The sequence below is a fragment of the Rhea pennata genome, chromosome 1, assembly GCF_028389875.1.
Source record: "Rhea pennata isolate bPtePen1 chromosome 1, bPtePen1.pri, whole genome shotgun sequence".
In the NCBI taxonomy this organism is placed as follows: domain Eukaryota; kingdom Metazoa; phylum Chordata; class Aves; order Rheiformes; family Rheidae; genus Rhea; species Rhea pennata.
Window position 1 is genome coordinate 40,038,597 of NC_084663.1, and position 24,728 is coordinate 40,063,324.

The window sequence follows — 24,728 nt, forward strand, 5'->3', positions numbered from 1 at the left end:
GGAGAGGATTGGGGGGTTGGCAGCTCCCTGGGCCAAAGTTGTCTCAGTATGTATTTGGATTTCACCCTCAATGCATATTTGCAGAACATGGCCCACTAAATCCAACTCCTGCACACGATCTAAGCATGATATAGACCTATCAGTGACCATTTCAGCTCCAAGGATATTGATTTAAACATCCCTGAAGGGAAATACGGGTTTCCTATTTGAATGAAAGTTAGGACCTTTGCTTCTCACAAGTAACAAATCTCTGTCCATAATACTGTACAGAGCATCAGACTGACCCATGACACTAGTAATGAAAATCCCTGCCCCACAGACCAAGCTGCCTGGAATCATGTGATTCCCCAAACCACTGCAATATTATTTTGCAGCTGTTTAAGAAGACTCTGCTATGAGTGGTGTAACACCCATATAGACACATGTATGGGAAACTCAAAATCTCAGCGTGACTTAAATGCTATCTTCAGACAAAATAAACTCGTCAGAAATATAAACAAAGACATTTTTATTGCAAATAAAAATTCACATTCACATCATTAAGTCTTATGAATTATAAAGAGGTCATTTTGCAATTTGTGAAGTTTCTGTGCACACAAGGGCTGCTGTTTTCGTCAGAACAGCTGTCTGGGACATGCATGTATTTATCTGAAAGTGCCAAGCTAAATATCTCTCTATCTATAAAGGTTTTGATTTGGCTGGTGACATTGTTCTGACACTTCCACAGTTTCATTTTCTCTGGATCTGGCAGTACAGGCTCATAGAAAACCCCAAACCAAGAATCTGGAAAACAAAGACATTTCTGGTATTACTTGGCAGTTCTGGAAATCCCAGGATACAACTGATACACAGTGGGAACATTTTGTTTGCAAATGTTTTGGATTTACATGCAGGCTAAATCAGCTATGCAAAAGATCTTTTTCAATGTAATTCTTAAAGAACATGACTCTACAATATTGCCATTTTGATGAAATCAGTATGTACCACAGGTAAGATTGCAAATAGAAAGCTTTAATTTCTTTAAAAGATAGATGCCCCTGTAGATGGGGAGTCCTATAATTCCGTTATTTTTTAAATGTAGTTGTTAGCTGCAATGAAGCAGCACATACATAGAAGTTTAAGCAACTTTGACCAAAGTTCAATCTTTTATTTTCTAAAAAGTTGAAAGAACTTTCTGATTCTATAGCACACACAGATTTTTTTTGCCTTTGAATTCTTCTTTTTGGCTATCACTCTCTTCTTTGTAAATATATGCACATGTGTATTCATGTGTATACATACATGGGCATACCTCTATATACACATACATCCCCCATCATGCAACAATTTTTCATTTATCAGCAAGATAATTGGGATGGAAACACTGAGTCCACAGAAAAGCTGTTGCTGGAACTATAGTCCAAAATATTCAGTAGGATCATCCCTGTTGTAAGAATTACTGGGTAAAATTCCATAGCCTGTGACTGACAGCTGGTAAGATCAGAAGATCAGAAAGCTTCCTTCTGGATTTGAAACTAATCAGTTTGTGAAGGTGTTACACAAAACTAGGAAGTATCCAACTGACTATTATGAATCTATGTGCACCAGGATGTTTCATTTATTCAGGTTAGGGACAGTGGAGAGCATACAGAACATATGGAATAAAAGGAAGACAAGGAGTTGGGCTCACAGCTGGAATAAACTGTCACAGCTTCCCTGATGAATCATGCCTGCATTTTCACTTATGCCCAAGTGAAACTGAGTCCTTCTTCTCAATATTATTTCCACTGATAAAGTGAGCTAAAATAATTAGCAGCCCACAAGTGGCAAAAAGCAGCAGGCAAAGGGGGAATGCTAGGGAACCTTTTTCCTTTTCTATTTCTTTTTGGTTTTTTTTCCAGAGGAGAAAATGGTTAAGCATGTAGCCTTTGATCTACAGTTACTTGAGCTGTGATAACATGTTTGTCTATCTTTGGAAGGGATAAATCTTTAGAGGGTGTTAATTGCCAGCTGACTATTTGTATCAGCTGAAGCTTTTCTCATATTATTTATTCATTTTGTTTTCTAATCCTTTTATGATTGGGAGAGGCAACTACCAAAGAATCTGCCTGGAGAACAGGGAAGAATCATGGCCAGTGAACTGAAGGATATAACTCATTATATTAGATTAGAGTAAAGCGACTTGCAAGTTACTTTCTGGATAGATATGCAACACTTCTATTTTTAAAAGCTATCTTTTAATATCGGTATATATTTTCCCCCATAATTCTACATACAGACAAGAAACTTGCCACTCCCCCCATATAGTATCTTAAATAACATTAAGCTGATGCCAAATAAGAAGTTAGCGGCATGTCATCTCAGTGCTGCAGCTGCATAACTCTTTCCTGCTTACTATTATTTTCCTGGAAATGTATTTTTGAGTTGGGGCTCTTGCCCGCTCTTGGACCACGAGGAACAGTCTTCTGCCAATGATGTTAAGAAGTCTGCAATCTGAATAACAGATTGAACTCTGCACAATGATCTTCATCATTCTGCTTTTACCTCAAACATCCACTTGTTGTGGGGGGGAGCAGAAACCACAAAGGAATAGTGAAAAGAATGAAAAATGACGGAAGAAAGTAATTTGATGAAACTCCCAGTTTCTCTGTCATTTTCTCCTAATCAAAGCCTATCATTCATCAAGAAACTGGTTGGATAACCTCAGTTTTCCTTCTCTCTTTGGGAAAATTCTGCATGTTATTCTTCAGTAAATGAGGAAACAAGTAAAAGAAAGAGCTCACATACTCTGGTTTCTTTAAGTACAGGAATATACGAAGCAATACAGGTGTGCACTCAGATACGTTCACATACCATCCAGATGGTTAAATTATGCCCTTGAAATAATAATTTCATATAATAATATAAGTATTCTCTCCATTATACAAATACGCACTTTAGAGACCACTAAGATATAACTACCTTGAACTATTATAAATGCCAGGCATTTCTTACTGAAGAACTAGGTCAGTTAGTCTTTGCCTTCTCTCTCCTGTCTTGAAGGGAAAGCTCCAAGGCCAGCTGGTGAGGACTGGCTGATATTCTCACTAGTTGAAGTTTACAGCATAGTTGGGTCATTTCTGCTCTAAGCCTGTATGGCAGATATGTGGCCTCAAAACAATTTTTTTCTCCTCACTTTGCTTCTCATTTCTCAAAATAATGAAGGGGCTGTACAGCCACCTGAGGAGTGGCGTTTTTATAGCATGAAGTGCATACGGCATAGGGCATGAAATGAGGGCAGTGAAAGAATGGTCCTAACACAGGGACCCAAACTTAATGCATTTGTGTCCGTAAAGTCAGTCCAAAGCAGGAGCACATAAGGTCACTTATTTCAGCTGTGCTGAGGGTTTCTCTTGGAAAATGAGTTAGCTTTCAGAAAAAGAAAACTAGCTTATGTGCAGCATGAATAAAGAGAGGTTGAGAGAGTGGTCTGAATTCTTACTAAAGGCACATCAGAGACATCAGTCAAGATTTGAGGAAGCTCAAATCCTCCTCAAAAGGAGGATTTTCTTTTGACTTTAATAAGATTTGGTGTAAGCCCACTTATGACTAAACTGAAAAAGAAGACAATGGACTTCAGGCTGCACTTAGCAGCAATGGGTCAATATAGAAAGTTGCAAGAAAATGGACAGTGAGCTTGGGTTAGGTGCTTCTCCAGAAGTTTGGATCCTCAGACAAGCATTTTGGACATCAGAAAGTTGCATGGGAATCTCATAACAGTAAGTTTTCTTATGAGTTGACTCTTCCTTCAAATGAGGAAGGGAATGAGGAAGAAAAGATCAGCCATTCTGCCCCATGTGTTTCTGGGGTTAGAATCTACATACTGCTCCATCCTCAGGGCTTACTCTCATGTCACGGTCTGGCTCTAAGGCTGTTAAATCTTTGGAGGAAAAGTCCCTTGTGATATGCTTATACAGGCAGAAGGGTGGTCTGATCCCACCTGAAGTTTTTAGCTCTGCAACCATATACGGTTTATATGAAATGACAGTAAGATTATGGCTAAAGTTAGAGGCTGTCTTCCCTCATCTGTTGATTGAATGAGCCAGGTGTTTTATCCCATTCCTAGTGCATCTTGAAGTAGAGTATATTGTTTGTCAGCTAATAAATATTTTAATGGTATATACTGGTACCTCAATAACTGCCAGTCCAAATGCTATCCCCATAATTATGATCATATGGTCTTTAAGTTGTTTGATTATTATCTCTCCACAAGGCTGAAAAATAAGACAAAATGATTAATTATAGGTAAGTCCTCTTATTATTCTAAGGTTATTATTAGAAATACATCCTCTAAAATCACTCTACTCTTTCTCTGTAAAAAAAAAAAAAAAAAAAAAAAAAGGCTATTTGAATTCACTCTGACTTGTTGCTAATGAACACAAAGTATACAGCTATACATAGCTTGTGCTCTGAAACAGATGTCTAGTCTTTGCCTTCCCAAACATGAATATGAATTTAGTAGCTGAACATAGAAAGCTATGAAATCAAACTAAGACACATGAACGTAACGCCTAAGGTTTGAATGATTTTCAGTTGACAGGGAAAGAATCATTTATTCTTACTTTCATTTGGTAATCATTCATTACTAGGAAATGGCCCATGCAGCAAAGATCAGATTTGAAAGAGAGCTTCAATTTCTTACTAAGCCGATCTTTGGAATTGAGACCTCTAATCAAGCTTATCGTTAGCATCAGATTTATCTCAATATTTGGATATGAAACCAAGCTTAAATATTAATTTTGACAAATGCTTGGTGGTTATGGACTGGAGCTGGGAAAGAGTGAGTAATCAGGTCTGAAGTTGTATGCAGAGCTACTCTCCTTTTTAATAAATGCATACATCTGTTCCTGTAACGACTACATCTTCTCCAGGCATTGACAATGCTCCTTTTGCAAACTGTAGGGAAAGCCAAGTGTGGCTTAAATCCATCAAAACCACAGTTATGTTCCAACACTATATCTGCCTTTCCCCAAAATCAATGTGTAGCTATATTCTTTCACCATGTTTACTCTCTCACAGCAAACACATAGGTTCTTTCCTTTTCCAGCCCTTCTAGAAAACTTTTCATTTAAGTTGACTTAAAACTGATCTGAGTTTCAAATCATTTTTCCTGGATCACAAGAACTGACTGCCTCTACTAACATCTAACACCACCATGAAATGTGCATGTTTATGTGAGCCATACCCATCCTGCACCTGCAGTAATTTCTCCGATGATTTCTCATGTATCCTTTGAGGGTTTGTCTGAGGCCAAAGACATAAAAACATGGTCAAAACAGCCTCTTTGTTTACAACTTATTTTCAGATTGGTTCTGGCACCTCTGCTTGATCAGACTGTTCCCTTGTTTTAAAGCAGCATTTGCTTCCATGAGACTGCACAGGGAAGAAATTAGTGTGCATTTATATTCAACCAAATTTGGACTTTGGCTAAAATCTGATTTGTACTAGATGCAGAGACTGGTAAACTTCACACCACTAGCATTCCAAAAATGCAGCTATTTTGTGCTAGTTTTCCACTTTTTTGTGTGTGTGTGCTTTTTATTTCTATGCATGGAGTCCAAATTTCCATATTAGGAGACAGCTAAAGCTTGTAATTAATGAACTGAGATCTCTGCTGCCCACCCATCAATTTTTGAGTACTCTTTCATTGGTGTCTGTCAGCAGACATTTTGCTTTATTGTTATATTAATTGTCACAAGCTTTTCAAAAGGCCATAGTTGTAGGAAATTATACTTTGAGTATGCTGCCAGGAAGCCTACATCGTGTAAGGTTCCTTTCCAGCATATTCTGAAAAATGAATGTGATATTTTTAGAAAAAAAAAATATCAAAAAACAAAGGTCTTGTATTTAATTAGTTCATTTTTCAATAACCCTTTGCCTTTGAAAGCACTAGGTCAAACTCTGAGCCAACATGTCTACCATCAAAATGAGGCTGGGGAGGATCATTACATTCTGAGGGAGCAAGGAGAGGCAACGGGTAGCCGACTTGCTGCTCTGGCTAAGTGGCCTATGCTAACCCAGAATCCGTAATAGCAGTTTTCACCTGTAGTAACCAGGCAGACTGCTGAGATCCTAAGTGTACAGCACCGTACGGCTTAATAGAGGCATTTCAGGAAGAGGAAGCAGCAGCACATTTCATGTTGCACAGTAATATCGTAACAGATGGACCGGGGCAATTCTGGCAAAGGAAATGAAGGCAAAACTTGGTCTTTTTGGTGTGAGCAGGAGTGCTGACTGTGTCTGCCACTAAAGACAAACTCGTGTTAAAACCTCTTTTGGAACGAAGAACAGGGCATTGCATTTTTCTTACCGTTTTATAAATGTATCTGCCTTGAGCATAGGTGCAGAGGTCTGTTGATTGGTTCTCTGATGCACATTCACAGGCTTTATAGTTATTCAAATTTTTTCCCCAGTCTTCTGGCCCATTCAGCAAACCACAGCACTGATTCTGCAAGAAATGAGGAAAAAGATGAGGATAAAAGTGGTGACTTGCAGTGAGGGGAGAGTATGGAAGGGAGCTGGGGGGAACAAAGGAGGAGAAATTGTCCTTCCATTTTTTCCCATGTGGAAATTTTCCCAAATTGATGCCTGTCTCAAATACTGTTTAAATTTCCATGCCAGTTATCAGAATGGTGAGTGCACAAGTTCTCTGCAGGTTATACTTGCATGTGGGTAAGTAACATCTACAGTAAATCACATCCTAAGAAGCCAGGCTGAAGAAGTAAAATTCAGATACATAAAACTGTGAAATCCAGAAAAATAACCACCTTGAATGATGGTTTACCCTTTAAATTAGAAATGGATTGAGGAGGCCAGGGGTCCATTTGGGGTCTGTGAAACCTAAACCAGGTGCAGTTTCATTTCAGGTTCCACTTTATTCAAGCCACTAAAGCTCAGAGGTGCAGATTTGGGTTTGTGGTCCTCTGTTTGAAAAGGCAGCTGGAAATGTTCACATTGTTTTGTATAAAAGCAAAGCTATGGGACATAATAAAAGCAATTTTGGTCTATTTAAAAATTAATATAGTAATTATGGGCTTTTTCATTTTGCTCACCCTTCACTCATCTCTCCAGGGACCTGCTTATTTTATTAGAAGAAATAAATTGGCTCAGAAGCAGGAGACCGGGATGGAGGTAGAATGGGGAAGAAAGGGAAGTAATATAAACTACTCAAATATCATCTCTTGCTTCCTTTCCTTTCACAGCATCAGCTTTTAAAAATATAGGTGTCCTTTAAGCTTATCCATCAAGTCCACAGGGAGGTCCACACCACCAGTGATATCAGTGAGATTCAAGGGTATTTTTTGTGTGATATACAGGAGGAGGCTGGCACTAAGTGTCCACCTCCCGGTGTCCTGCGAGTGGGAGAGGTCTGAACAAATATAAGCACAGGGAAAACAAACCTCCTTTGTATTGTATTTTCTTTCCCCTTCTCATACAGTAAAACATGGCATTGCAAGAGACTATTCCAAATGAAATATACCCTAAAAGCTTTCCTTGTCCCTGGAGTAACCTTCTTGCCTGCAGAGTACTGGATGGGGAGCAGTACTGTGATACTTAAAGGAGCAATTTCCCTCCAGAAGGGAAAGAAAAGTAGCAGGCAGCCTTCTTCTCCTAAAAGCCTTTATCTAACTTTATCTCGTTGCTTGGGGACATATGTAAGGGGAGACCAGGCTCTGTCATCCCCTTAGTGATAAGACAGGCTTGTATGCCCCGGAGGGCAACCAGATGCAGAAACAGCTTCCTGTGGATGGGGACACGAGCCCTCCCAGGCAGTGGCAGCTATCCAGCTCCATGTTATCATCTCATTAAGGACCTGTGAAGTGATGAACTCAGACTAGGAAAGAAAGGGAGAGTGGGGATAGCAGAGCTTCTTAAAATTTTATAACCCTTTGTTTAGCATTATCATTAATATAGGCCTTGTAAAAATGCCTGCCACTGTGTCAACAATGGAATGAAGATTATTTGCTTTAAAGTAAGAAGGCTAATTTCAGTAGGTGATAAGCAACTCCATCTTTCATATTCTACTGAAAAGAAATAGAAACACTGCAGCTAAACAAACTGCTCTACATTCCGTCTTCTTATCTCACATTTGAGTTGGAAAGGAAGATTTTCCAGAGATCAGGAAATACTGCTGAGACATTTCAGGCATTAGAAGAACAGGCCATCACCAGACCAAACAGATGCCAGTTTTTGTATGTGAAAGTGATCCAAGCATCTGAGAAAGCAGGGAGTTTTGGACACTGAAAAATTCTGCAGTGCTTTTAAGAAAAAAAAAAAAAAAAAAAAAAAGGAAAAAAAAAAGTAAGAAAAAAAACCAGAGGTATTGCTTAATATTTTGTTCCCAACTTGAGACAGGGATCAGAAATCTTTAAGCATTTCTTACATAGGTTCATCTAATTGAAGCTCTGAGAAGGCCTAGACAGTTTGGAAAAGGAGACTAAAAATCAGAATCTCAGCCACCCTGAGGAAAACCCCTTGCTACAGGTAGATAAAGCAAGCTGCACCTTTTAGGTAACCATGGCTAGAACAAAACTTATTCTTTATAAAATGTATAACTTCCACTAGCTAACTAGCTAGTGCAAGAGTGGCAGCTCTAGCATTACACAACAGTCTCATAAAAATCAGTAGATTTATGGCCAAGATACAAAGTCCAATTCCTTGGTTCCTGAAAGCTGTTTGAACTTGCACATTTGGTCTATCACATTCCACAGAGAATTACAAACCTTAAAATTATCCTTCCTCCAACATATGCACAAATTTCTCTGGTGACCTGCAGTAAGGCTGCTAGATTGACAAAGTGTATAAGAACCATGAAAAGCAAATACAAACACACGCAGAGTTTGTAAAGGTCCGATAGCAATTATGGGGCTTCCAAACCCCACAGGCATGCTCTGTAGGCTCTATGAGCTCTACAGCATGGCCTCAAAGAAGGAACTGATAACATCTAACAACCACTTCCCAGTGAAAGGGGACCTTTGTTTTGGTTGTGTTGTTTGTTTTCAGAGAATTATAATTTTTCTCAGTGCACTGAGGAATTTATAATCACTGATGCAAAATTATGGGGTTTCAGGTGGTGGAACTTGGCAAATGGATCTAGGAAGAATGCGTATGTATAGCCTTCAGACTTCATTAGCTTGTGTTGCCTTTAAAGGCTTTTCATCATCTACTCAAGAGTTCAAATATATGTTGCAAATTAACCACCCAGATATTTAAGACATCATCCTATGCATTTTTTGTTGTTGAATAAAAATATATGAAACATATTTAGAGCTGCCACACAAGCTGATAAAATAGTCCTACACAGACGTACAGACAAATAGAAAGAGATCTTTCGTAAAACCTTTCTCCGAATGTCTAAATCTCAAAAAACAGCTAATTGTTCTGAGACCATGGAGATGTGGACACAAGGAAATGATCCATAGACATACAGATATCCAGATTATGAAACTATTTCCTCCAGAATCAGTCTTTCAGACAATCCCAGTGTGGCTCACAGGGAATGCTGTCCTTTCTGTATGTTAAAAGAACTTTTTCAAACACAACAAAATCTGTCAATAGATTCACTGCATGTCGTGTGTCCTTGCCTCATTTCTCTCACCATCTCTTTCATGCAAAGAAATTATTATAGAAAGCCCATGCCATGTAAAAAGACCAGAAAACACCTTGTGTAGTTAGTGTTTTAACTTGTATTTAAGTCAGATTCTTCCTTATCCACAGGAATGAAATCCAAAACTTTGGTAGAGTAGCTGTAAAATAAAGCATGGCAAATGCTAGAGACTGGATGGATAATAACAACCCTTGCCCCTTGATACATTTTAATTACCTTACTCTCAAACTTCTGTAACGTCTCTTGAAATGCTTTTGATTCTTCTGTAGAGCTTTGCAATGTCTTAACACTCTCTTGGAGAATGGTGTTAAGGGCTGTTTCAATCTGTAAGTACGAATATTATATTATTTGCTTTGTAGAAACAAAACTCGAGGAACACTACAAAGAAAATTCAGCCTAATACTGTACCTGAGATCTGTATACTGCTCCTAAGATACCTGCTGTGATTTGAAGGATCAGGATCAGAAGCAGTCCAATAAAAAACTAGTGAGAAAACAGAGGAGGAGAAAACTATAAAACCTTTTACCAAAATCATTTCTTCTAAGTGAATGTTAAGCTCTCATGTGCTTGAATAAACATTTAGGTAGAATGAACTTAAGTTCTAGTCAGTGCTGCTCAAGTTATTTCTTTTGAGGAGGATGAGAAAAGGGGGTGCCTGAGACAGAGTGTGTTTCTGATCCTCCAGGGTGATCAATACGAGGTGCACATCAGAGTAGTTGCATGATGGGCAGTGTGTGGATGAGAGTTGTGGGCAGAAGGACAGGGAGGAAGTTCTGGGAGGACTAGCAGAGGGAGCAGCTGCAAATTTAGGAGATGAAATGGGATAGAGATGAAATGGGATAGGTAGCAGGGGATGACTGATGGCAGCAACTTCTGTGATAGCTGGATGAGGAAAAAGGAGTGACCTGCTAGATGCTCTCTGGACTTAATTTCTTTGCTGTTGAGGCCACCCATCTTTTCTTCTGCACTAGAACTTAGCAGGGTCTCAAGTACAAGGTAAGCAATGAAAATACATTTCATAATTATAATCATAAATAAGCATTTGATTAAACAAAAGTGTCTCCCATCCTCAACTAAGGCCACTTGCAAGGACTTTATCCGTCAAATGTAGCTTTGGTCAGTAAAAGCTTAGCTGATGGTTTTTGCTTCCTACCAAGAGCAGCATGCACCGGCTTTCTTTTATGGCCCCACAGCACCCTAGAAATCCGAGGACCATGATGATGGAGCCCACAGCTATTAGTAGATCAACTCCTGCAAACATGCTGCTGTCCACCTGGAACTCCTGAAAAGAAAAGGGAAAAAAATCTTTCAGCTACAAGAAAACTCTTCCTAAAAACATCTGTACCCCACCTCCAAAAGAAGAGATTTATTTTGTAATGGAGAAATATGCTTATTAGCAATCATGAAAAAGCTCTGTACCATACAAAAATATATATCTATTTCACCTTCTTTTGTTTGGGAGCTCAGTAGAACTTAGCTTATCACAGTGTCTTTGTCTTTTCACAAGATGAAAGTCACTTTTACACAGTAAATAAAGATCGATTGCCCTTAAAATAGCTTTGTTTTCAGTCGATGAATCTTTGCTTTTTATTGCAAGTAGCAAAATTGATTATCTTGAAATCTCTCCTACATTAACCTGAAGTTGAAGAAACAAAACCTCTGTTTGTCATTATAAGGCCAGGAATATATTCTGTTGCTGTTTCTGAGAGAACACTTCTCAGAGCTAAGCTAGATATACTAGAAAAAAAGTTAGATATATTTTCCAATGCAGATCTCTTTTTCTTTCCTTTTTTATGTAGGATTTCTAATATTACTCTCAGAGATGAGGACTGTATTTTGATGTGTGGAACATTCAACTAAACAATTCATATAGCTCAGTATTATTAAATATCAAATTATTCAGTTCCCACAGGACTGACTATGGCCAAAGGTCAAAATGGAGAAAAATCTTCAAAGAATATTTTCCAATGTGGCTGGTGCCAAGATTAGCAAAAATGTCTGGAAGTTGTCACATTTATCTTCTGATGGAAATTGCAAAGGTATATAGACAAGCATAATTTGAAGAACGTGTTGTTCTTTCCCCTTCCAAGTTGGACCGTACATCCTGTTATTTATTCTTAGAAAGCTCTATTCATCTACAGCCAAATGCTTATGGTCTGTTCAATTATTAGTCAGGCAAAACATACATTGATTTGGAAAGGGATCTTTGGTTGCATAGGGGCAAAAACAAGAGAAAATCCTTTCAGTTTCGGCCCCTATTCTTAATTTCACGGCTTTTGGGGAGTACTCGATGTCACTTCAGGAAAGCAGTCTGGAATATGCTGAAGTATGCTTTTCTGAATAGGAAATCTCCCCAGAAATAAGAAAGAAAAATAGTGGATCTGGTTTCCCAAGCTACACTGTACCTGCACACTGTGTAAAATGCTTCCATGACACACCTGGCTATTTTTGCACTCCTACGGGCATAAAGCCTTTTTGGAAATAAAAGTATATAAATCAAATTTTTGAATTCATTTACCTTTCTATGGCCTTAACTCACAAAAAGAAATACATTGCTTAAATCTTGGAGTTCAATTGTTCTTCCTGTTATGATACGAAAGCAGCAAGATACAGAGATTACACAGCAGCCTTTCCAGAAGCATCTCCTTGCTCTGGAATTGGCTTCACTACAGTAAGCACAGTAAGTACAGAAAACACCTTCCAAGGAAGATATCAGTGCCACTGGGAGCACAGCTGGCAAGATATGGGCAGGGCCTGCAGGCACCAAGAGCCTTGATACAAACATGCCCAGCTGCTCAGGAGCTCTTCAAGACTGTATTTTTCCTACCTTTGAAGGGACAGTCATAAAGTCTGAAGTAATCTAACGACCCAGATAAAATCCAGGAAGAGAATTCAGGAACTTTTCTTCTCCCCTCTAGGAGGGCTGTTAGGAAAATTTCATCTTAAGTAAAGGTTTTTGGGTGCCTAAAACTCTTTCTCTATAAATGCAAGTGAAACTATTTTTAAGAAGCCACTAAAAATACAAGGGAAAAATCCTTTATATATAAATAATAATAATATATATATACTTAATATATATAAGTATTGTTAAGACTGTATGTGGCTATTCTGATGGGGAAAGACACTGAAAAGTTTAGAAGGTGAATGGCTCCTCACTGTTCTCTCTAATATTGAAATCAATAATAAAAATATCATGACTTTCATTAGAATAGAAAGGGGCTCACATTTTCTAACAGAAATCACTAGGTGACACTTCTTGTGGTCACATGTCTGTACTTAAATCAATCTGATTATCTGCATCATTTTATTTAATCATAAAATGCATTACTCTTTGCTCACACAAACCATCTCAACAAAAACAAATCGGTGGAAATGAGCATGGGAAATTAAAATGTATATAGTAGCTTCCACCATTAACATGGATCTGGTAAGACTGAATACATTTACCTGCTGAGCATCTTTGTTAACACGTATCCATATAGAGACACCCAAAATAATACAACCACACACCTGCAGGAGAAAACAAAAAATATTTAGAAAGATGAGCAATTTCAGATTAAAATTCAGCCTTCAAATTGCTCTAGATGCTGTCAAAAGAAAGAAAGAAAGAAAAAAAAAAGAAAGAAAGAAAGAGAAAGAAAGAAATCATTTGTTTGGTAAAGTGAAAGAAATATCAAATGCTAGAGCACAGAATGTTGGTTCATAGTCAGGAAATTTCATAAGAATAATTAAATCTTCAGGTACGCACTAAATCCCTGATGTTTCCACCCCCGAGGAACTTATGTTTCAATGATGATTTATGCATGTGATTGAGAAGCACATAAGACATTCTGTCTGCTGAGAGAGTGATATAAATTGCTATAATATAATATAGACATAACATAGTTGTAAAGAACATTGTTTCTTGCATAATGGAAATACATGAGATTTGATATGGGATATTGATATAAATGTTATCTCTAGAATTATTCAGGACACATTTCTAGAAACCTATTCTCCATGGTAAAACAAGCATAAAAAAAGTTCAAAATGAAATTTTTCTGCTGTGTCATAATCTGACCATCTCCATTCCTTAGACTGTTTCTCCTCTAAACTGCTCATTGTGGTAGTTATTATTCCCACTCCAAAATAATCTTGCTCAGCCCTACACATGTAAAAGTTAAACATCTAGGGGATGTTTAACTCCTCAGACCCGTCACAGGCACATGTCCGCAGATGAGCTAAATCACCCACAGGGGCCACGCGCCTCTCTGTGCTGGCTTTAAAAGAAGCCCAGAATGACTTGCTTTAAGATGTTAAGGTCAAGACAGATGAATCTTGACATGTTTCCTAATTACTAGCTGTGCTCCTATTTCATTGATCTTTGATGTACCATTCCAGGATGTGTCAGTCATTTTACTCCTAACCTTGTCTGTGATGATTCCCACAGAAAGTTTCTCTTTATTAATAAGTGTGGAAGACAGATAATTAAGAGGCTAAGCAGGAGTAAAGGCTGTAAGAAGACTGGAAGGAAAGAGGAATAACTGAGGACCAGAGTCCCATCATATTCATAATTTTCTTCCTGTATGTCATTAATAACCTTGAAAGTCATAAATGACCCTGAAATGGGATGATACGAGCTTCCTGTGATGACTTGGACTATTCCTCTTCAAAATTAAATAAGCTATTTTTATATGTTTTGGGTAATTTTTCTTAAAAAATACTTTCCCCTCAAAAGGTTTCATATGATATTCAGCATCAAAGACCATAATGACTACAGCAGATTATTTAATATGGAACGTGGCCAACAGTCAAACATGAATACCACACATTTTCCCGCTCTAAGTAAAGTTCCTTTAAGTACATTATAAATATGAAAAAGAAAGTTGTACAATTGATGACAGCTATATCATGTTATCAAATTTTATTAGAATTCCCCACTGAAATCTTCTCAGTCCCACTGAATCTGCCCAGAAACTGATGGTATCATGACTCTATATTTGGGTCTTGCTCAGCAGCACTATGTGTTCAGCAACACTAATCGAGTTAGACAACACCAGACAATATGGGATCACTAATATGAAAATTTCCACTGGAGTAGCTACTGCATTTGTATTGCATATTTGTAGCAATTGCTACAAACCCAAACAGAATTTGGCCATCTCCTTATCTGTTGTATGGGAACTCCCATAAAAATACAACACAGTAGTAGAAGTAAATAAAGCTGAATATAAAGGAACAAATCAATTAGATGAGAATTCTACAATATTAATTTCCTCCATTCAAAAAAGGGTTATAAATTAATATTTCCATAAGGCATATATATTTTAATTATAAAAATAGTTGCTTCATTTCAGCAAAAATCTTGATATTTTGTTTTTGTCATGTTTCTCTGAACATTATACCGTATAAAATATATAATCATGCACAAAGAAAAAATTCTAAATAATGAATCAAAATGTTCTGTTCCCAAAGGGCCAAAATAGAATATTTTAATTTTTATTGAATACTCCATCCTAATTATCAGTCTTTCCTGAAATAAAATTTTAGTTAAAGAAACACATTTCAGGAAACTGTTTCACTTTTAATGAACTAATATTGTCCAATGGGAAGGAGAAGAACTTCTTCGAAAAGCTCCTCATTTGTTTTCCCAAAACTGGATAACTAACATAGCTTGGCCTCAAATCTTGACCAAGAATCAATCATCTCATCACAATCTCATAAACTGTAAAGGAACAGGTCTCTTGTCCCTCAAATTCAGTGCGTCCTTCTCTTCTCGACCCCCTCAGTCTTGGTGCAATAAAGAAATACTGTCCAGCTCAGGTAATACCACCTCAGACAAGCCTGCCGTGACAGCGGGCCAGCACACCAGCTCTGCCTTTCCTGGGCATACCAGGCCCCCGGGGAACTCCCTCCACTGCTACATACATTTTAAGCAGCCAGTTTAAGGGTGTAAGAAGGAGGTTCATGCAAGCTTGCTCCCTGTTGAGGAAGGTATTTGACTGAAATACCTCCCTGAGATGCCTGAAATGAACAGTACTAGAAATGTCTTATGGAGAAGACGGAATATGATGGCTCTTTGTACTCGCTGAGTTTACATTGCTGCTCACAGGGACAGAGGGGCTCAGTTTCTTTCCTGCTGTAAGGTATAAGGAAATGGCCACTTTGATTGTAGATGGGACTGCATGTCTGGGCTGGTATCAACAACTGGTCAAAGATTACCCTATTACTGCTAAGAGTGGATCAAACTAGACATCGACATTTAGTACAAAAAATAAGAATGATGTGGAGCAGCAGAGGCTGAAAGTGTGAGAGCAGCAGGGGAGACTGGACAGCCTGCAAGCTCTGCAGAAGGGAGAGAGAAAAAATCCGACCCAACTGTCAGGTTTAGTACACCAAACTGTCTTGAGGCTTGAGGAAGCTTAAAGCTTTATATAGGTACTCAGCTCCCAAACACGTATCTTCATAACTCATGCTCAGTTTTTACTATACCAGGAAGATGCAAAACTCTGGAAACCCTGAAGCCCAGCATGGGGCTGTGGGTTCCTGGGTGGTGCAAGTCACATGGCAGCTGAGGCTGAGGATGGTGAAGCCAAAGCCCCTTTGTAGATGCAGCTTAGTCTCTTCCAGGGCTCATATGCTGAGAGATATGCTGTAAGAGCCATGGGAAAAAGGCACAGGGAAGCTAGAAAGCACGTTCCTGATCCCCCTAAGAGAGGACACTCCCAGAAGGATTTGAAAGGCTTAAAAATGAAAGGACATCATATAAATATGCAGCATTTGCTATTGTCTAGTTAAAGTCACCTTCATTTTCCAGTATCTGTTTAATTTTCCACCTGCCAACTGCCTCATGCACCTGGAAGAGCAACTGTGGGAACAGTAGCCATAAAGACATCACTAATCTCTGTGCTTTACCACAGCAATTTAACATTTTCCAGGGATTAGAGACAGAAATGTGAATTAAAGAATTTGGTTTAATTGTATTCTGTTTGCACATACTCCTATGGTACATGTTTGTACCATGGCCTGTTCTTCCCTACCTTGGCAGTGCTAAAAGCCTTCCTTTAAAAAAAGTTAAAATATCTGCATTTCTATCCTCCTCAGTCCCACCCAGTCTCGTCACATGCACAGCAAACACTCTCACCGTATTCCTCCCCACAACGGAGTAGATATTTTGCTACTTTTGACATAAACACAGGCTGCGGCGGTTTGTTCCAAGCCTGACTGTTTTCTGTCTCCCCAAGGATCACGTCTGTCTTTTCCTAGGAAACTCACGTAGCCGCTAGAGATTTAGTCTTGGGGTATTATTCACGTTTTCACTCCAGAAGTCGTCCGGGGCTTTCCTAATGCCAGAGGCTGGCCTATGCTTTACCTTGCAGTAAATATAGATGTATATTAATAGAAAAAATGTCTTGAGGAGCAGGAATTCTCCTAAAGTCCTATACTTAACCCTTTTTAAGTACTATTGCAGAAAAAACTTCAATACAGATGTCAAATATCTTCAATCTGCATTGCTGGAGGTGGAGGAAGAAGATGGGGAGGCAGTCCAAATTTGTAAATCATCACTGGCCTGTTAGGAATATATTTGCGAGGTCCACAAGTGATCAAAGAATTTTGCTAATCCTTTTGCTCATTTTGGCTAGCCACAGGTTTTCCAGGGCTACTGTTTGTGGTCCCTTTTGAACAGTATCACCTTTTCACTAAGAGAAATCCCTTGAGGCAAATCCCATATTGTGGCTAGTAGTTCCACTTCTGGTTTCAGTGAACTTCTGGCGAACCTAGCAAATCTCTGGCAGGAAACCTGACAGTGAGGCTGAACCATGAGGAAAATGCTTTTTAACTCAAACCTTTCCAAAACTGCCAAGGTCTAAAATTCTTGCAGATCAGATGAGATGTGACAAATAGACAAATACAGTTCAAGCTGCACTAGAAAGCTGCCTACCGCACTGTTTTGAGTGCAGGCCAGGACGATTTAGCACAGCTATTAATAGTACTGCCAGCCCATACCATTTTGACATTCACTGTCCCCTGTCGAAAACTAAGTATGAAACCGAACATACAACAGAAAACCACAAAGAAGGACACACACACACACACAAAAAAAATTTTTTGTCAAGTAAGAGCCTACAAATACAGGTGGGTTTTCTTTTGCTGCTACTCCACTTGCAGGATTGTGCAGTTTGGGTGCAAACAGTAGTCAACAGAAGCAAGACAAATGATGCATTTATGCGAGTGTCTTGTTGTCTTGTGACTGAAGCGAGGGGTATGTTACAGGCAGGGAGACAGACTGCAGGCTGTTCTAGTTTTGAATTGAAGGGAAGTCTATTTTAAAAGAAAAGAGGAAAGGGAAGGACGAAGGTAAAAAATATTCTCCTCTCCCTGATTTAGACACATACTCTGGTTCCACTTATACTCTATTTTCTTCACAAATTCTCAGCTACAGCCTTCAGATAACACTGAACACATTTCATGCATCACTAATAACAATTTAAACGTCAACTTACCCAAAAAAAGAAGTTGAAGATGAACATGGAATATTTCATGCAGCTGCTTACCCCTGCCATTTTCAAAAAGCCGAGATAAAAATGAGAACTGCGGAAGAAGCTTTTGTAAGAGTTTGTGCTCAATAAAAGGTTCTCCTTCTTCAGAAAACCTCTCAGACCAAGTCAAATGCGCTGTTCTCTGCTGCTTAAAGCAAAAATGGTGACTAAGGCAGCTACGATTATTTAAACAATTCATATACCACAGGTAAATATTAACTGAAGCACTGGGGAAGCACTACCAAGTGTTATCGCTGAGTCTCCAGACTCTCATTGTATCTTTGTGAGTTATATGTTTTTACAGTTGTTAGTCTTCTCCTACACCCCAAAAGTAAATAAATACTTAGAAGTATAAGTCATAGTTTCAAGAGAAAGAGACGTAAAAATACAAGTATTTCACAGAGCTGCTTTTAAGAGAAGAAATGACTGCATTTCTTAATGCTTTGAAATTACAACTCTTACTCTCTTTCATTTTGCACTGATCATTGCCAAAATTCATTCAGTCATGTTTGCAATTGCACTCTAGCTATTCAGCCGGAATAAAGGGATGAGTCTGCACGATCCCTGCAAAAGAAGGGCAAGGAATCTGCAGTCCTTACATCTGTCTTGCTGTCTGGTTTCAGAGCTTTTTCCTCCTCCTCCCCGAAGTGGGACCCTGAGCGTTGTGGTGCACGAACGTCCTGCTGTGCAGGTTTCAAAAAGTGTTGTGAACTGCAGCACGGCAATCACAATTCTGGCTTCAGATTCAGGATATCTCTTGGCAATAGGAGCCAGATTTGTCCCAGAAGACAAGGCAATAAACTTGTTTCATTAGTTTTGTTTTATGTCTTGTTTGTTTTCTTTTGTGTTTCTCAAACTAGAAATCATTAGAGAAATATAAAAGTATCATTGCTCTGTCTTTTCTATCTGCCAGTTTTCTAGCAAAGCCCAATACGCCGGTCCTCGGGTGGATAAGGGTCACACCCATGTTCCCCTGGGTTCCTCATAAGAAGGAGGCTTTATTTTGTAGGTGAGCACAAAAGATTTAAATGAGAAAGATGAGGAACATGCTGAATGGAATTGATTTATGAAGCCCCTTTGGTACAAGTCCAATTTTTAGTCTTCACTGTCAGTTTGCATTCTCCAATTCTGTTGTCTGTGTTTGAAAAAAGGGCAACATGTTAGTATATTACACACCTGTAGATGGTGACAAAAAGATGCAACTTAAAGCCTCGCTTTTGTAGGAGCTACAAAAATCTACTCCACATAGAAAATAACTTCCTCTGGCTGCTTTCTAAACCAGCTTTTAATGAAGGTGTGATGTCCAGGTGTGATCTCTCTGGTCACCTTCACTAATTTTATTTAAACAGACATAACTATTTCCACTTTTATGGGTGGCTGTATATCTGCCTTCAACTTTCTGGACTCTTTTCTGGAGTAATTCTCTTTTTACTAACTCGCAGAGATTGGCTGGCTGACTAGTTTATTTCACAATATCCACCCTTAATCTGAGAATGTTCCTAAAAATAATTGCACTCATGAAATACAGATTGTGTATGGATTGGGAGAAACAACTGTGTGGTATGGTTTAGATCTAAAGCACTCAACAAATAAGTAAGTTGAGAAATGTGGGTGTCTTTATGGAGAGGCGCCATAGCCACAGATGAATCATGAGAATAGTTTAAAGTGCCATATAAAATCGTATGACAAGAGCCACGAAGGGTAATAAAAGAATCACAGATGACACAGGATTTGAGGAGATAAGCCTGAAATCAGACCAGCAATTTTAGTAAACTGAGTTTACTATCAGAGGAATTCAGAAACAGCTCTCTTGTACCAAAAGCTGCAGTTATAAATTGCCACGTGCAGCAGATGTTCATTAGAAAAGGCATGAGTTATAAGCGTTGTTTTTCATGAAATGCCTACTCCAGGCACTCAGTAAGAGATCTCTAAAGTAAATTGTGCTTGGGTAGAAGGACTGTAACGCAGCAAGCAAGCATGACCGTGCACACACTGGTCCTTCACGAGCGGCTGGTGTGCAAAGACCTGGCATGTGTTTGAGGCCCGCTCCTGCTCACCTCCCTGCCCTCCCTCACATCACTCTTGGGCTTTGGGCACGGAGTAGGGTCTGCGCCCACAATCCCACGGACTGACCTCCAGGGCAATGGCCAGAAGTCCCCAGACCTGCCTGGGACGCAGTGTGCACTGCATCACCTCTGGGAATAATTTGCCAGGAATCCTAGGATATATATACTTTTTAATATGAATATTAAACACAAGCAAGTTCCAGTAATATCTAGTTCTCCCTAAACCTTGAAGAACGGCCTCCTCAGTTGCCTGAACAGAATGACCAAGTTTGCTTTTATATATGCTTCATATTTACTGATCTCTCTGGTAAAAGAGAGCTGCGGGCAGCTTCCCCAGGCCTCACGCACCTCCCAGGCTCTCTTCCACGCACATCTTTTCCAACAGCACCGGCCTTACAGCCCTCCGGGTTTACACTGAACAGCTCTTTTCTTCTCAGAAATGTTAGATAAAGGGTACACAGATTTTGTCGGGATACTTGAAAAATCACTCTTCAGCTTGCCCTGTACAAGAAATACATGTGTGCTCTTTGTTTTTCACACTCCCAGAGACACTTAACACACGTAATACACACCTGGAGCCTTTTTCCTGCCTCAGTGTCCCCATCAGCCTGCATCTTTTTGATTAAGCTGGAGACCTTTAAGATCTTTCTTCCTTTTGCATATGCAGTTCTCTCTCACTTTAGCAGTGCATGTATGTGCTTCTCCCAGCTTTTTGTATGTCTTCTCGCTAATACATAAAGATTAAAAAAAAAAAAAAAAATCTCCAGTTCCTCCTGTGTAAGGTCGCCTTCCATGATCAGGCTAAGAGACTAAGAGACCAAAGCTCCATATCAGATGATTCACTCTATGTTTAGTCACTCCTTCCTTAAGGCTTGAACTTGAAAAACCGGTTTGTACTCAGCAGCAGCCTGCTCTTTGAACAGTCCATTATGGATAGTGGATGTAAAGAAGTTTTTTACCATCAAAATTTCTGATCAGTGTCGTGACCATGGTTCTATGGGTAAGAACCATATTTGGGGTGAAGTTTGCAGCCCAGAAAAAAGATCAGCAGTACTCTAAAGGAAGAACAGGCTTATTTCCACTTTAGGACTTCTTTACATTGTGAGGCTGTTGTGGAAAGTGCAAAAGAGGAAATGAGAATCTGGCCTTAGTGTTTAACACTATGGGCAGGTCGGCACAGTTTTTCCCATGAGGTGGCTCTGCCATGACCTACCCGAAGCCAGGTACCCACCGTTCCATGACGTGGAGAGCGAAGCGGCATGCCCAGTTTCTCGGAGGCGCTGATCTCTTGCAGCTCAGCAGTGCACTAACCATAGCTACCCCAGTTCAAGTTCAAGGCTAGCTGGAATCCACCTAAAAAGCAGTCCTGTGTGGTCCTTCGGTGAGAATTACTGCTGTTGCCTTCTCTGCTTTCTTTTCCTCCCCCCCCTTCCACACACTGAACTGCTACGGGGGTGAAATTTAGAATTTCTGATGCTTTTCATGAAAACAAATGAACAAAAGCCCACCTCAGAATAATTATCTGGGGTAAATATAACTGGGATATCACTTGGCACATGGCAGAACAAAGTCCTAGCTCTGAGTGGGATCTGGAGCTACTCAGTTTCTTGTGGCCCAAAGGAGTATACTGGGCTCCTGTTAGTGTTATACTGGGAACTGATTTCTTGCCTGTTAGAGCTTTTCTTTTTACTTTATAATAACCAGCATTTCTAGCCATTAAGAGTGTAACCCCTTTCCTTCATGACCACTATATTTCTCTGCATTCCAGCCAATAAAAATGCAACTCTCATATACGAGATACAGCCCAACCGGTGAGTTGTACAGCTCAGAAGAGGCAATGGCCTGACCACCAAAAAAAAAACCTAGATGTCCAAAACATGTCTTTATATTCAGGAGCAAGGAAAATCCTGCAATGTTCCATGCTGGACAGATGCATCTGAACTCTGGTCTAGGAAATGTATTGCTGGGTGGACCTAATGCTCTCTCTCCCTCCTTCGCTAGGGCTGGTGAAAGGCAGGGTGTATATATGCTACCTTTCATCCCAGAACAGGCACTTCAAACCAGGCTCTTCTAACCCAGGTGAGAGTTAACCATTGAGATATTTGTCAGAGGTACATTATCCCCTTCCTCTGACTAGACATTTCGTTTTAGTGCTGGAAACCTTTTCCCTGGGGAGGAAGGAGGGAGTTTAAACGGGGATATATCTCTACAAAAGGTTTCTGTTCTGACAAAACAGTTTCATCAGAAAATTCCCAGCCAGCTCTGTGCTGGACTTCTATCCAGGCGCTCCATGGCCTGATGCCAACATCACTCATATGTTCTTGCTTTAGAAAGGTCTAAGTATCTTGAATGCTCTCACTTCCCCTAAAGCAACAACTCTTCCACCAGAAACCAACTACGCAGCTCCACTCTTACTCCGTCCCAAAGGATGCAGTCTCCTCTTCCCATATACTGGCAGTTTTCCTCCAAGCCTTTCATCTGAGAATTCTCACATGCAGAATACATATTTTTAAGCTTTCATTGATATCTGGCTCATATTAAACTAAGAAAAGTTTTGATAAGTCCTTAAGTACTAATAAAGTCACATACCTAATCCACACATTTCTATTTTCCCTTCTCCCCTTTCCCCCGCCCCACCCCCCACCCTGACCTTTTCATTTACTGCTAGCTTTCTTGGCTGTTTTACATCCTTTTTGGTTATTTACCTACTTCATGAACTAAGCTGTTCTTTTATGCAAGGCTCATGTCAGGGATTTCCTATTTCCCAGGGCCTGGTCAGGATTCATTTAGGCTAAATGACTCTGGGTTTAAAATATTCTGTTGGTTTCAGAACGAATCCCTCATGGATAAGCCCGCTAATCAATGTCAGTAAGGGTATCAGTATCTAGCCTGTAAGTATGGAAACCATTTATTAAGACTAACTTTGTTAACAAAATCCTTGCTAAGGAATGATTTTTGCAGGTTTGTACTGCTTGAGCAGGGCACAGTGTATGGGCACTGTTACTAACGCAAGAAGTGGTTTTCACCCTAGGCATTCTCAGTACGTCCTGAGACTATCTGCAGGGTACAGGAGAGACTACTATGAAGAAAGATGCTTTAAAAACATAGAGAACAGCCATTTTCAAAGAAGCATCAAAAGACTTCAGATGTCTCCTTCCTTTTCAAGGAGGAGCTAATCAGTTAGTACTTCTCCTGGAGAAGGACGTGCAGGTTTCATATTCAGCTCTAAACACAAGGAACTTGATTCTAATTTTATTTATGCTCACGTAAATCAGGACAAGTTTATAAGGCAAGTTGTTGTCAGTACAGATTAGAGACGAGATATTTAACCCACCTCTCTACCCTAATCTTTCCAAGGGAAAAAGAACAAACCTGCCAAAAAAATGTGGCACTTCCTTCATGAAGTGCTGCCCTCTAGTCATGGGTGGGAAAATTCTTAGTCTTGAATTATATGAGCACTAGACAGGTATACAGCTTAATATTTTGTGATCCAAAAAAACCCAGGTATTAATAGGATTAGAAAATGGGGATTAGGCTCTTCTGTTGCTGTCTTTTAGATATCAGTTATGTAACTAGAATGATATTATTCCTTATAAAGATAGTTAAAATCACTTCAAGGTTTCTTAATGTCTTTTACAAAAACTTTCTGCATAATATGGGCATGCAGGCAATGTGGTCACCAGTGATGTTTAGAATTAGCAAATGGGAACCACATAGCATCTGTCATGAAATTTTGCTCCAAAAATGCAGATTTGATATGTATTTTGACAAGTGTGTTTCTTCTATTTCAGGATAATATGACACTCAATCTTCACTTTCACTGAGGCATACCTCTGTCTGGCAAAGTAAGTAAACACATACAAAAAATACAAAAACAAACATAAATTTGCAAGCTTTAGCTTTCAAGGTTATTAATTCCTTAAGTCTCATTTGGTGTAAAACGTCAGTGGTCTGAAAGCTGAATGGAAGCTTCTTCATCTCTCTATGGTTGCTGTAGGCAGAGTAATGCTAACACCATATATGTCAGCTATGGGCTACACATCCCATTCAAACTCCGTGATCCCCTGGGACTTTTCTACCAGATGTGTACAGTCCTTTTGCAATCCAAAGAGGAGTTTCCTTCCACCTTCATCTGCTCACTGACCTTCACAATCCTACTGACATTAAACTTTGCTGGTCTTCAGTGCTCTGTAGACACTGAAATCTTTTCTAAATTGGACAGTTGTATTGCTTTTTCAGTTTAATCCACTCACACATGAACCTTTCATTTCTGCCTGAGTGTTGTATTTTTCAAAGCTTAAATAGGAAAATTTTATCATTTGCAGACTAAACGTTTGCTGAAAAACTCACAATTTCATTCCCACTCATCTTTGTCTCTCAAGTGCTATTCATTTATCCCCAATATACATGAAAAGGTTCTTTACTTTCCAAATGTTTTTCCTGTCCCTGAAAGGACGGAAGAGAACTGAAGGGTATTACTGAAAACTTTGTAATAACTACCAAAGAGCAGAGTTAGCG

General features: G+C 39.3%; 1 protein-coding gene across 1 annotated transcript; it reads right to left on the reverse strand.

Annotated features, from left to right (window-relative positions):
- Positions 1–729: 729 nt before the first annotated feature.
- TSPAN8 (tetraspanin 8) lies at positions 730–18,168 on the reverse strand. The gene is made up of 8 exons (XM_062567770.1): positions 18,109–18,168; positions 13,073–13,135; positions 10,779–10,907; positions 10,034–10,108; positions 9,842–9,949; positions 6,329–6,466; positions 4,149–4,232; positions 730–783 (listed from the first exon to the last, which is right to left on the reverse strand). Exons 1-8 carry the CDS (start codon positions 18,166–18,168, stop codon positions 730–732), a joined length of 711 nt encoding a protein of 236 aa, XP_062423754.1.
- Between the last annotated feature and the right edge of the window lie 6,560 nt (positions 18,169–24,728).